This window comes from Neolamprologus multifasciatus, chromosome 5 (assembly GCF_963576455.1).
Source record: "Neolamprologus multifasciatus chromosome 5, fNeoMul1.2, whole genome shotgun sequence".
NCBI classification, from domain to species: domain Eukaryota; kingdom Metazoa; phylum Chordata; class Actinopteri; order Cichliformes; family Cichlidae; genus Neolamprologus; species Neolamprologus multifasciatus.
Window position 1 is genome coordinate 17,830,768 of NC_140443.1, and position 13,378 is coordinate 17,844,145.

Here is a 13,378-nt window from a genome sequence, read left to right on the forward strand (position 1 = left end):
AGTCATCCATCCATCCATTAGGTTTAATGGATGCTCCAATAATAAAGTATAAAAGCTTCCTTGTGCACTGTGCTCTTGTTTAAATTGCTTGGCATCAGTTCATATGACAGCAGAATCCCTTTCTTGCGCTTCTGAAAAATGGATTGTGTTATAAGTGTTAAACAAGAAAATTGATGATGAAATATTGGCGTAAAGCAGATGCAGGGAACCGTATTAGCCTGTGTTTTATTGCATTTTTACAATGGCTGTAATTGTTTTACAATAGATACAGGAACTGTTGCTCCATAAAAGGCTCTCATCCATATAATTTCTTCAGCTGAATGATTAAAATGTTTGCCTCACATGAACACAAAGGGCCTTAATTCCTTTGGTGTTTTCTATGTAAACAACAGACTTAATAAAACACAGTCTTGAGAGCTCTGTTTGCCTTACAGTGGCAGGTGTATCACTTCAGAAACAGGGCTTGTCCAGGGGATGCACACATGTCAGGTATCACACACTGGTGGGAGTAGAATTCCTCTCTGACACTAAAACAAAAGAGAATAAAGAAAAATGAAGCTGCCGTTTCTTAAGGAGCTCAAACGAAAACAAAACTTCCCCGTGTAAATCATGAATGCTATCTTTGGACTTGGCTCTGTGTGGACAGAGAAGGGCAGAAATATACTTTCTGAAAATTATTTGGCCGATCAGCTCGAGAATCTTGGCAGGATTCAGTCAGCAGAGACCGGACTGCAACAAAGTGAGGATATGCTGACTCGACATAAAGAACAGATTTAATTATCATCATCATCAGCCATCCGAGAGGACCATCCGGCCCCAAGCCAGAAACCCCCACAATCCTCTGCCAATTCAAAGGCTTATTTTTAGGGGCCAAACGTCCCCTTTATTCAGATATTTTCTCACGTCCTCCAGGCTTTGCTCTCAGCACTTGTGCCTGGCTTTCCCCTTTTACAACTCACAGGCATTCAGCCTGATCAGAGCTTGTAGTTGTCATGAGAAAAAGGAAGGAAATATTTGGATAACCTACTTAAAAATGTACAAATACTCTGTATAAGTGCCTTATGCGTATAAGGTTATTAGAGATTAGGCTGCGGAGAAAGGGGTTTTCAGCTTTTCTGTATAAAACTGGGTGGTTTGAGATGAAAAAAAAACTTAATAATCATATTTTTCATGGTATTATCTACGTGAAATAACTAGTAACTAATAGTTAATAATTAAACTAGTACAATTTTAATGTGGCGTCAAACTAAATTACTCAAATTCAGGTCAAGTGCCTCAACTCTGCATTTGAGTTGTTGAGTAATTGGACTCTGTTCCATTGTCTGAATTCCCACACCCATAATGCAACACTGTCACTCTGAGGCAAGTGAAAACCTATTTGATCCTCACACCCTCATATTTCTAAACGTAATAGTTTTCCATGATTCCATGATTTGACATGATAAGAAGCTGAGGCAAGTTTAATGTCATGTTTTTAAGAAGGAAGATCATTTAATCATTTAAAACAATTTAAACGTATGTTTGTGGTGTAACTAATGGTTTAAAGTGACTACAGTGAGTACAATTTGTACTGTAATTTGTATCAATTATATAGTACTTCATATACTTCAGTACTTCACAGCTTTATTGAGCTTTAACTTTTCAGGTAATTGCATTGGTTTCTTGGACTTAAAGAAACCAACTCTCTCCAGTTTCAGTCTTGTTGCTACAATTGTATCATTCAGTAAGAGTAAGCAGCTGTTTTAGCGAAAACCTTCTTACCAAAGTGATATACATCTTTTTCTTTAGTGCACATATGATTCAGCTATGGTGTCTTTTCAGAATCACATCACATTTTCGGCTTGAGAACCAACCAATCAATCGCTGGTTTATTTCTTGCCATATTGTTTGAGTCCATGGTTTACATTTGACATTACATTTTTTTCTTAGGTAAAAATGCATGCATCTTTCTCAGTGGATAATGCTACACTGAACCCACTGAACTGACCCAATGGGCAGAAACAAAGCTTAAGTTGGACTTAAAGACAATAAAAGAATAATACTGATATAAAGGAGAACTTTGATTTCTTTCTAGCTACCTAATGTATTTCTATACCATTGGTAAAAACATACATAGATATAGGTTGAGGTCAAAAGTTTACATACAGTCATTATGGGCATGAATGTCATGTAATTTCAGGCTTTCGCAGTGAGAGTACTGACAGGGGCTTGAAAGAGAAAGTGCATTTCTCCCATATAAAAAAAGTATATTCTTTTCGTTGCTCCCTGTTAATTCCAGAAGTAAATTTAAAATCCTTCTCCTCACACACAAGGTCTTGGATAATCTCAAAGACCTTATAGTGCGGTATCTCCCCAATAGAGCACTTCGCTTTCAGACTGCAGGCTTACTCGTTGTTCCTAGAGTTTTTAAAAGTAGAATGGGCGGCAGAGCCTTCAGTTTTCAGGCCCCTCTTCTGTGGAACCAACTCCCAGTTTGAATTTAGGAGACAAGCACTCGCTCTGCTTTTAAGATTAGCGTTAAAACTTTCCCTTATGATAAAGCTTATAGTCAGGGCTGGGCCAGGTGACCGTAATCCTCCCTTTGTTATGCTGGAATAAGTCTAGGCTGCTGGGGCCTTCCCATGATGCACTGTGTTTTGTCTTCACCACACTTTTTAACTCTCTATATCTTTAATCACCATTTTGCATTTAATCATTAGTTACTCAATCATCTCTGGCTCTCTTCCACAATGTGTTTTTTGTCCTGTCTTCTTCCGCTCAACTGCAGTTGGTCACAGCAGATGGCCCCACCCCTCCCTGAGCCTGATTCTGCCAGAGGTTCCTTCCTGTTAAAAGGGAGTTTTTCTTTCCTACTGTCACTGTGTTTGCTCATAGTGGGTCATCTGATTGTTGAGGTTTTTTTGGTGTTTTGTATTATTGTAAGGTCTTCACTTTACAATATAAATTTGGTGCCATATAAATAAAATGAATTACACTTAATTGAAGCTTAATGTTAGCCTGGTTTATCTATTTCAAAACTAGTTTTTATGTGTGTTTGGGATCATTGTCTTGTTTAGTTATTGACTGGCTATGAAGCTGAAGAATTTGGAGGTTTTCTCGCTTCTTTATTATTTCATCCACTTGCAATGTACCAGTATTACTGGCCGCAAAACAGCCCCCAAGCATGACACTACCACCACCATGCTTGACAGCTGGTACAGTGTTCTTAGATTTAAAAATCTCACTTTTGCTCACTTCACCTCTTGTGGCCAAAAAGGTCAATCCCTTTTCTCCAGAAGTCATTTTGCTTTTTCAGCTGCAAATTTCAGACGAGCCTGAAGGTGTTGATTTGGAGCCAAGGCATCTTTCGAGGCCGATACAATGGGAATGTAAAACTTGCTTCACTGTTGAGATAGACACCGGTGTTTCAGAATTTCCTGTTCATGGCAGGTTTGAGCCTTGGTGGTACTGGTTTGTTCTTCAACACCCTGACCAATTTCCTTTAACTTGAGGGGGATAGTTTAGGTCTTCTTCAAGGCCTGTGCAAAGTCGTGACACATCAAAATAACTTGTACTTGTGTACAATAGTTTGAATTGATTATCTTGGAATCTGCAGTTGTTTAGAAATGGCTCCAAGACACCTTCCCAACCTGTGTAAATCTAAAGTTCTCCCTCTTTGCTCTTTACTGAGTTCATTGGACTTTTTTTTTATTATTCTAATTATTAATCAGTCCATCAAGTTCTGTCAAACAAATCCTTTTTCTGCCAAAACAAAATAATTTGTCTGTGGTCTGGCATAATGAGAATTTAACAGGTCTAGGCCTTGTCAAGTCAAAACACATTGTTGAGTTTTCAGCATCACATTAAAAGATTTAAGCAAGTGTATGCATATATTTGAGCCAAAATAAATTCAAACTTGTGCACCCAATTCTTATTTTTGTAAGGTCAAAGGTCAAAGATGCATGTTGTACCATCAAAAAGAACAGTTCAGAGAAATTATTAAAAGCCACAAATTACCATGGCTTTTATGCTCATGATGAGTGTATGTATACTTCTGACCACAACTGTATATTTTATAGTTTAAGGGTGTGACACATTAATAATTTAGGGTTATTTCCAACGACAAGACTGCGCTTGAGGGTAGTCAGAAAGAGAAAGAGCAGAGGCCACTGGTTTCCAGGAAACAGCTCATCAGCTGGATTTTAAAGTTCCTATATACAAAAATAATACACGTATAACTATTTATTACAGTACAAATAGCCCGTTTCTGTGCATGTGTAGGCATGTTAAGGAAGTAAAAAACAAGAAAAATCATGGTTTTATTTTTCATAAAGAGGCAGGGTGTAGATAATGATCATAAGTATGTCTGATTCACTGACAAAAGTAGTTGTTTAACTGTTTAACTGTTAAAGGCTGATAAATAAAGACTGAAGTTCATTAATTACATAAGAAAAATACCATATTTGTACACGGAGACAGATAGCATTTTTATGTCTCAATTTAACTTTTCAGTAGCATATGTTGTTTATTTTACCTATTTAGTTTAAGAACTTCTGATATATTAACCAATGTTAACAGCGTTAACTTTGTAGGGACTGAACCCCAAGAGTGTTTTTTTGTCACCGAGATTAACCCCTTGCATGTGATCATGTGATAACACACTCTGTGAGCTGTTGTTTGGCAAAGAGCCAGCCAGTCAGAGAGCTTTGCGAAGTTGCGCCAGGCATCGAGTTGACCTGATGTCCGAGTGGGTTAATAATTGATGTCCTGAGTTTGACCTTGTTGTCGCACGCGATCCCATCTCAATCCTATTTTTCCAAGAATTTCTATAAGTTTCCCCCTCGACACACACACACACACACACACACACCTTTTTTGTTTTGTTATTGTCTGTCAAAACAAAGAGACAAAATGTAATGCCACCTAAAAAAAAGCAAAGAAAAAAAAAAACAGAACCAAAAAAACCAGAACTCTAAAAAAGTAAAACCACTTCCCTGCTTGCTGTTCATATTTGTATCCACAGACTTTGGTGTTCCGGCACAGTGCAACATAGTTCATGTGTTGCAATCTTTCCAACAGGGCGTGTGTGTGTTTTAATAGACACTGAGGAGCAGCTGATGTAATGACTGTAAAACAGATTTCCAAGAGTCTGAATGACTGGAATGTCTTTAGGAAGTAGAGTATTTAAAAATGGTTTTTGATGAAACGTGTGAGCAAGCTTCCACGACTTTTAAAGAAAAGACAGGCTTCAAGTAAAAAGTTAAAAAATATTTTATTTACATCTTCTTTATTCTGTTTTCCCCACAAACATATCAGTCCACTCTTTTTGTCTGCACAAACAACATTTGATGGATCAGATATAGTAGATTTGGTCCACACATACAAAATCATTTCTTAGCAAAAATTATAACTCAAACCAGTATTTTAGAATTTGAAATAAAACCAAGGCCAAAAAGTCAATTGTATCTGACAATTAAAAAAAAGTCAATACATACCATACATGTAATATGTATAATATATATAATGTTTTTAAAATGACATTAACTTCACAAAAAACAAAAGAAAAAACGGCTAAAGATAAACTCTTGAAGGCACAATATGGCACATACACTTTTATTTTTCAGCAAACAGCAAACATCATCATGGCAATTTGCATTTGGTCAGCTCAACAGTTTCTCACAGTTTCTGCAGGCGTCTAAAATGTGTTAAAGGCAATAATCTGATTTCTGTTTTTGGATAAAGCTGATTAAAAAGAGATAGCACCTTCACCCTGATGCCAAAACAGAAAAGTACTGTCTGAGCATTGCTTTAGCGTGTGTGTAAGCATTCATGTATTTGTGCGTGTTCACAGAGGTATTGAAGCACGTACACACTGCTGCTGGTGCTGCTTATGATGGCTGTAATTGACCGTGTAGATAAGCTGCACACGAACAACACATACTGTATTGTATGAGACATGGTGTCATATATTCACAGTGATACATTTCTCCTTGAGGCACTTGTAGCTGGCTGTGTTGAACATTCACAATTTTACCCTCGAGCTCGCCAGTAAGAAAATCCCCTCACTTTCAGTTTGTCCCAGACGCTACTTTTGGTGCAATAGGTGGTAGTTTCATATTTAAGTTGGCACCCTGCTCAGCAGAGGGTTCAGGCTCAGCAGAGGCTAAAATGACTGTGCACCACAAGTTATTCACATGCAGACTGTCTAGACAAGATCTAATACTCAGATTCTGCATTTCTTTCCCTGAATTCTGTTTTCCTCTTCTTCCTCATCTCTTTCTCAATTTCAGTTAGTCAGTCTGCCTGGCTACATGACTTTATAACCAAAATACATACACACACAGAGCACAAAGTGCTTAATCTCAACTCATAATTTTAAAAGCAATCTCATTTCATTCTCTTTTATGGTATTGTGCAAAAGTCTTCAGTCACTCTCATTTCTCCATATTTTACTTTGAAGGAGCCAGAGTTTCCTGTAATTTGGTCAAGTGGTCTTGAGCAATTGTTCTCCAGGTTTTCTGAATGTCTTTAGTTTTAGTTTAAGTTTTTCTGTAGACATTGACTGCTTTGTAACTAATTTGTAGTCCAGTCATTATACCTGGTTCTGTTCAGAGGAACGTTTTTGTTTTGTTTTTTCAACACTTACTATTGAGGATTAAAAAAAACAACAAACTGTAAGGATAAGCAATTGTCTACTTTACAGACAAGTTAGCAAACAACCAATAAAATGTATCTTTAGTCACTTTGTTACCAGCAGCCCATTGCAAAAGTGCATAATTTATTTAGTTGAATGTAGAAAAATGCTAAAGGTAAGTTTGACAGTCTGACAGGCATAAAATAAAATTCAGCACCAAAGTGATTCCAAGAGTGCTGTTAGCTGAAAGCTTGGCATATCTCAGCAAAGTGTGCAGTGTGTCTTTAAAAAATTTGAAGAAACAGAACAAGTGGAGGACAAAGGAAGAAGTGGCAGGCCTAAAAAACAGCAGATGAATAGTATGTTAAGAAATAGGAAAAGACCAGCAAAGACCTGACACAAGACCTAAGAGATGCATCTGGACCTTCAGCTGATCCATCTACTGTTCAGTGAAGCCTCATCAGAAATGGCCATCACTGAAAAAGACTTTCTTAAGAAAGGGGAACAAGGAGAAAGTTACACAAAAACCGGACTGAAATCCAGGCAACCAGTCTAATGGAGTGATGAATCCAAACTTAAACTTTTTGGTTCAAATCACTGTTTGTAGATCAAGAGAGAGGCACAACAGTGAATCTTTAAAACCACCTGTAAAACACGTCAGAGGCTCTGTCATGGTTTGGGGTGACATTTCAGCCAATGGTGTTGGAGGAGATGTTGTCAAAACTGAATTTTGAGCGCAGAGAATTATGGTCAGATTTTGATCTACCATACAAAGGCATCTGGAAAGTGTTTGATTGGCAATGGTTTAATTTTACAGCATGACAATGATCCCAAACACACTGCCAATGTAGTAAAAGCATACCTGGATAGAAAAACACATGATTGAACATTACCACATTATCATGGACTATTCTCCCCCAGAGCCCTGATCTTAACATCACTGTAGCAGCGTGGGATCATGTTGACAGAGAATGGAACAAAAGGCAGCCAGCATCCAAAGAAGAGCTTTGAATGTCCTTCAAGAAGCCTGGAGAGCTATTCCAGAGAACTACTTAAAGTACACACTCTGTTTTTGATTTATATAACGTATTCCCATGTGTGTTTTCAGATGTTTCAATAAAACTGCTAACCTACTTCTTAAATCAAGGGTGACTCAAGACTTTTGCACAGCACTGTATTTTTATTCACCCTTTCTGTACTTGTCCTCTTCTCCTGTTGAATTCTAATACAAGTCCTTCATGATCTCCTGCAACAACGGGTGCAAACACATGTCTATCTCTGTCTTTTTAAGCAGCTGGATGAGATGGACGTGATCGGTGACTATCTGACGCAGGTCTGTCATCTTCTGGAGCAGCTTGGCAAACAGCTGCAGAGAGTCTGGATGGTTTAGCTTCAGCTGCAACTCCAGTGAATGAAGCACCGTCTCCTGAAGCTGCTCGATGGGCTTCACATTCAGCAGGCCTGGTCGGTCTGGACACATTACAGAGATAAGGAGGATAAATGAGAGACTGACCACAATATATCCAAAGTCCATTAAAACAGGTAGATGAAAATTTAAATTGGCATAAGAAGAGAAATAAAACCGATAGAAAATGACCTAAAGTTTAAAACTTATGTTGGATGGAGAGGTGCAAATAACTAAACATTATCCACATTCACTGGCAGAAAACATCTCAGTTTAGGTTAAGAATGCTTATCTCGATTTCAAGAGATAATATTTGTCATTTAGGTTAATATTTAAATAAAACGTTTAATTTTAATCATCATGCTATCCAAGGTCAGGTTTTTATCAAGCAGCACTATAATAATCACCAATACTAGACTAAGCAGTTAGGATCTGTTGACATAAGAGGGTGAGGCTCAAGTGTTCACACGCTGGTCTGATTTGTTAACATTTTAGATTTTAAACCCTTAGGTCCCTGCTTGATATTAGTAGAACAAAAATGTTTGTTAAAAGATGTCAAAGTTGTATAAAAACAACTCGACTGAGTGATTGTTAGTTGCTCATGTGGTTGCCAGTGAAACCTCACCTTTTTTTTTCTTTAAGATACAGTGAGTCAAAATGTTGTCACCAACATGCAACTTGCTGTTTGTAAATCTCCCTGCACGTGATGCAGTTGCTGTTTACTGCCGTTCTGCTAGACTCCCTTCCCAAAAACATCCAATACATCTGTGAGTGGGCCGAGGCTGGCCGGAGATAGTGTGTTAAACACAGAGAACTGATAACTTGGATTTACTTGGAGCAGCTAACTATGTTACTTTATATCCACATGGATAGATTTAAAAAAAAAAATTTTTTAAATAAAAAAGTATTTTTGTTTCATTTTTGCCAAATATTGAGCTGAGAATGGGGTCGCCAGTGTTGTATTTGTTTAATATATATCGGTAAGGAAACAGGAAGCGGCTAGCTTAGCTCTGTACAGAAACAGAAAGGCGTAAAAATGAGATTGCACAAGTGGTTTTATTGGCAGGTGATCATGGTATTCTTACTGTGTTAAGCAGCTGACACAGTAGTGCATTAGTAGATGCTACATAGAACTTTGCAGACCCACGTATGCATGTTGTAGCTACCAACAAGGGGGCAATGTGACGCATATGTGGCGCACGCTTAGTAAGGCTTGTAAGGCTTAGTAAGCGTCTGATTGGCACAACTATTACTTGTGCCAATCAGATGCTCTGACATGAACATCTACGACCAGTTTGGACTCACCAGCAGTGTTGGGGAGTAACGGAATACATGTACCGCCGTTACGTATTTAAAATACAAAATATGAGTAACTGTATTCCGTTACAGTTACCGTTTAAAAAGGTGGTATTTAGAATACAGTTACTTTGTTGAAATAAATGGATTACACGGCGGTACTTCCCTGTTTCATATTGTGGCGGGTCAGGACTGTTTGGGTTTTGTTTGACAACTACGTTCTGTTGTTGCAGGCGGCAGCGTTACGGTTGCCATGGTTACAGGGCGACGCTCTCTCTCTGCGCGTTTCCAGGGTGAGAGAGCGCCTGTTGTTGTTGTGCTAAGCTAATAGGCAGAATGCTACAGGCATAGCTCTAAAGAATGTAGCATCATAGGCAGTGTAGTCCGTGCTGCAGGGAGAATGGACTGTCATACCCGTTATGTGTCTGTGAGCAAGGGAGGGAGAAAAAGGAATAGTACGAGCTGTCATCGAGCAAAAACAGGAGCTGGAAGCATGTAAATATAATAATAACCACTGCAGCCAAGAAGAGTGCCTGACGAGCCCAGTTGTAAGTAAGCTATTAAGACTCAACTGTACGCTGTGTTTGTGTTTTCCTCCGAAAAAATAAGTTCCCTTGGAGCAGCCTTTCAACGCCTCTCTCTGTCTCTCGCAAGCAAAGTTGACCCAGACAACAAAGTAAAGCTATTTTTCGGCTACAAGCCCAACACGGAACCAGACGTATTAGCCAGAGGTCCCTTTACTACGGAGTCGCGGACCTTCAGTAACAGTAATAAATCACAGCAATAGTACATTCACGTAGTTGTAAACAGCATGATAATATATTACATAATCCAAAGTATTCAGAATACGTTACTCTCATTGAGTAATGTAACGGAATACGTTACAGAATACATTTTGGGGCATGTATTCTGTATTCTGTAATGGAATACATTTTAAAAGTAACCTTCCCAACACTGCTCACCAGTTAACCTAGCATGCATGTTTTTGGGTTATGGGAGGAAACTTGTACAGGGAACCCTCCACACAGAGAGGCTCAGGGTGACCAAGAGGTTCAAATGATCTATCTTCTTCCCGTGAGGCAACAGTGCTAACCACTGTGCTGCACCACCCAATGTGACCAAGATTTGTAGTGAAGTCAAACCATGTGTTAAAAACACTGAACTGTGCACTGCAGCTACTCTCGGTGCTGGTTGATCTTTGATGGGTTTTCTGCACGTGTTAAAGACAATTTTTCTGCATACGCTTAATGTATTGCTACATGCTGTTGTGCTTTTTTTTTTTCAGGGGGTTGCACACATGCAATAGCTTCCACTGATTACATTTTCACAATCCCTCTCACTGTGTAGCCAGCCATGATTACCTCAATAAGGAACACTGCCAGAACAGCTATTTCTCCCTGCTTCCAGCTGTTACGCAAAGCAAGGTCAAGCTGTGTGCAGCATCACTTTAATAGACAGATATTAACCGATAATGGTGTCAGTCCTGTTAACTCAAAGTCTAAACTCAGACTACAGACGTTTTAAAATCCAAGCCAATTTTGAAATTGTTTCATCGTGCACATACAGAAAACAATTATTAGAAATATTAGGCCAGAGGGAGCAATGTGAGTGATCTCATGTGGTTGCATTTCTAGACTAAAATGGAGACTGTGGTGCAATCGCTTGCTGTAATGTTAGCAATAGCTTGCAATGAGAAAAAAATCAGGCGGCTAATAAAATCTGGATGACAAAGTACTTGGGTCGATGTGGTTAGCAAGGGTTATTTATTCTTGAACGAGAACCCGAGGCGAGATTTTAACTGTCAATAAAATCTGTTCAGGCGCCCCCAGGCTAATCTTATGTATGCAATCATGCTCTTGCCATATATGGAAAAACGGTTAATTCAACACATCAGTGCAGCAGATGCCATGTTAATCATGTCTGTATACCTGCAGACGCTTTCTTTTATGATAATAAATCAAATCAAATCTGAACTCTAAATGTCCAACAGTGGACGCAATGAATCTGTGAGAGTTTTGGGAGGTTTAAGAGTAGTGCTCCAAACCATTCACATATCCAGATTCCTCCTCCGAAGGTCAGGAGAGGTGAACTGGGGACAGATAGTAAAACAAACAATAATAAAAACACTCACCCCCACTGAGAATGATAACAGCCAGAAATAGGGCCATGTCGCTGTCGTCCAGCTCCAGCGTGTTAAACTTGACGGAGAATTCAAACTTTGGTTCCATCATTTGACAGAAAGGTTTCCTGAGACTCTTGAGGAACTCCCGCGTCATAAAAATCTGTCCATAGGAGATGAGGGTCCCATCTTTGTTCATCAGAGGCGACATCATGATGATCAAAACCTCAATCACACCGTACTTCAGCAAAGTAACCTGAAAATAAAGAACACAATGACTGTTTCAAAATCTGGCAAGATCTTTAGTTTAGTAGAAACGATAGTTGGGTCGTAACTTAATTTTCATTCAAAATCAGAACTGCAAGCAGCAATGAGCTTCGCTAATCATTATGTCGACTTATTTACGTTGATCATTTTCTGAATTGAAATTGTCCAAAACTGTTTATTTTAAAGTTGTTTTAGAACAGAAAAAATCTTCCACAACAATCAGGACCGAACGGATGAACCACTGATGAATCTCACCTGATCATTTAGATCCAAATCGACAAATCCAGGGATACTTTTGGCAAACTCTGTCACTTCTCTCACTGCTTCTGCTGAACGAGACTGACAGCTCTGGAAGAAACGCAGCTCCACAGTGTCTGCTTCTCCCTGTCCACCGAAGACTGCCATTCTCATAACCTCACTCTCTGACATTGGGTGCGTTTCCGTGTAGCCTGATACCATGTGAGAGAAGGTACTTAATATAATTGGAGGAGTACAAGAAAAACAGAGAAGCTAACTATATAAGAAGCTAAAAATAACTTAACAAAGAGTTAACAGATAATTGCTGAATTTTGTGTCTTTCTAGATTTCTCTATCCTCATTCATCTCCATTTTTCTGCAAGACTTTTAGAAAATAACAATACAATTATCGACTGATGAAGAGAATATGACAGAAGATACAGAGGTACCATTGAGAATAGGTAACATAATTTATCAGCACCAGTAAAACTGGACTTGAAAAATGTAAAAACAGCACTTTTCTCCCCAGAAAAACTAATGCAATGAATTGGGGTTAATATGTGTGCTTTAATAATTATCTTGATTATGTGGAAACAAAAAAAAACAAAACATCGACAACACTGGGTGAAACTGGTAAATGAAGAAGTTGAAATAGTTGGGATTTTCATTTTAAGGAGCTTGTCTGAGTTTCAGCCTTTGTTTTGTATATTTTGAATTGCTATTACTATTAATTCCAATGTAAAGGTTTTTTTTTTAATGCGGAATAATAGGAACAATATCTTCTGCATTGCTGTAGCTAATTGCATTCCTAAAACTAAACAGAACAATAACAGACAAACAACATGTTTTGGACATTGCAACAAAAGGTGTTATTTAACAGAGTAATTTGATACTACCCACCTCCGTGTACAGGTGGAAGAGCGGAGGTCTGGTGCTGCTGCTGCTGGTGCTCTGGGACTGGTATCTGCTTACAATTAATGAACTGCTCTCCTTCCATTAGAGACTTCATGTCGTGGATGACAAAAGGCTACAGGTAGAGTGCAAGGAAAATTTTGGGAGAAGGCAGAAGAAAAGGAAAAAAGAAAAGAAAAAGAGAAAAGATTAAGTTGATTATAGCTCTTCTGAGGACATTTAGTCTCATCTGTATGATGAGGCAAATAAAGAAAGTCTCAGCTGCAGGCCGACACAGAAAAAAACATCATTTCCAGGTATCTGAGCAACTTTATGCTTACTTTAGTAAAACTAACATGCACTGGCCTGAAACATGAATGCTGCTATTCACACACATAAATCTTCATTGTAGTGGGAATAGAGGGAATTAAAGCAGGAAATTCTCTAGAAGTTGTGAAATGAACAACCCATTTCCTGCGTGAGTGAATGAAACTGAGTGGGGGGAGTGAAATGTCTTTATGTGCTCACTGTGCAGGAATCTGTTTGGTAG

The 13,378-nt window shown here is 38.5% G+C and overlaps 1 protein-coding gene across 5 annotated transcripts in view; it reads right to left on the bottom strand.

Moving 5' to 3' along the window:
* Positions 1-5,234: 5,234 nt before the first annotated feature.
* Positions 5,235-13,378, bottom strand: part of pparg (peroxisome proliferator-activated receptor gamma) — a 41,775-nt gene continuing 33,631 nt past the window's right edge. For all 5 annotated transcript variants that reach the window (XM_085159755.1, XM_085159753.1, XM_085159751.1 and 2 more), the window contains exons 6-9: positions 12,838-12,964; positions 11,956-12,149; positions 11,446-11,689; positions 5,235-8,083 (exon numbers count right to left, since the gene is read on the bottom strand). In XM_085159755.1, the coding sequence (XP_085015881.1) occupies positions 7,836-8,083; positions 11,446-11,689; positions 11,956-12,149; positions 12,838-12,964 (813 nt within the window). In that variant the 3' untranslated portion in view covers positions 5,235-7,835. The remainder of the gene's footprint in view (positions 8,084-11,445; positions 11,690-11,955; positions 12,150-12,837; positions 12,965-13,378) is intronic.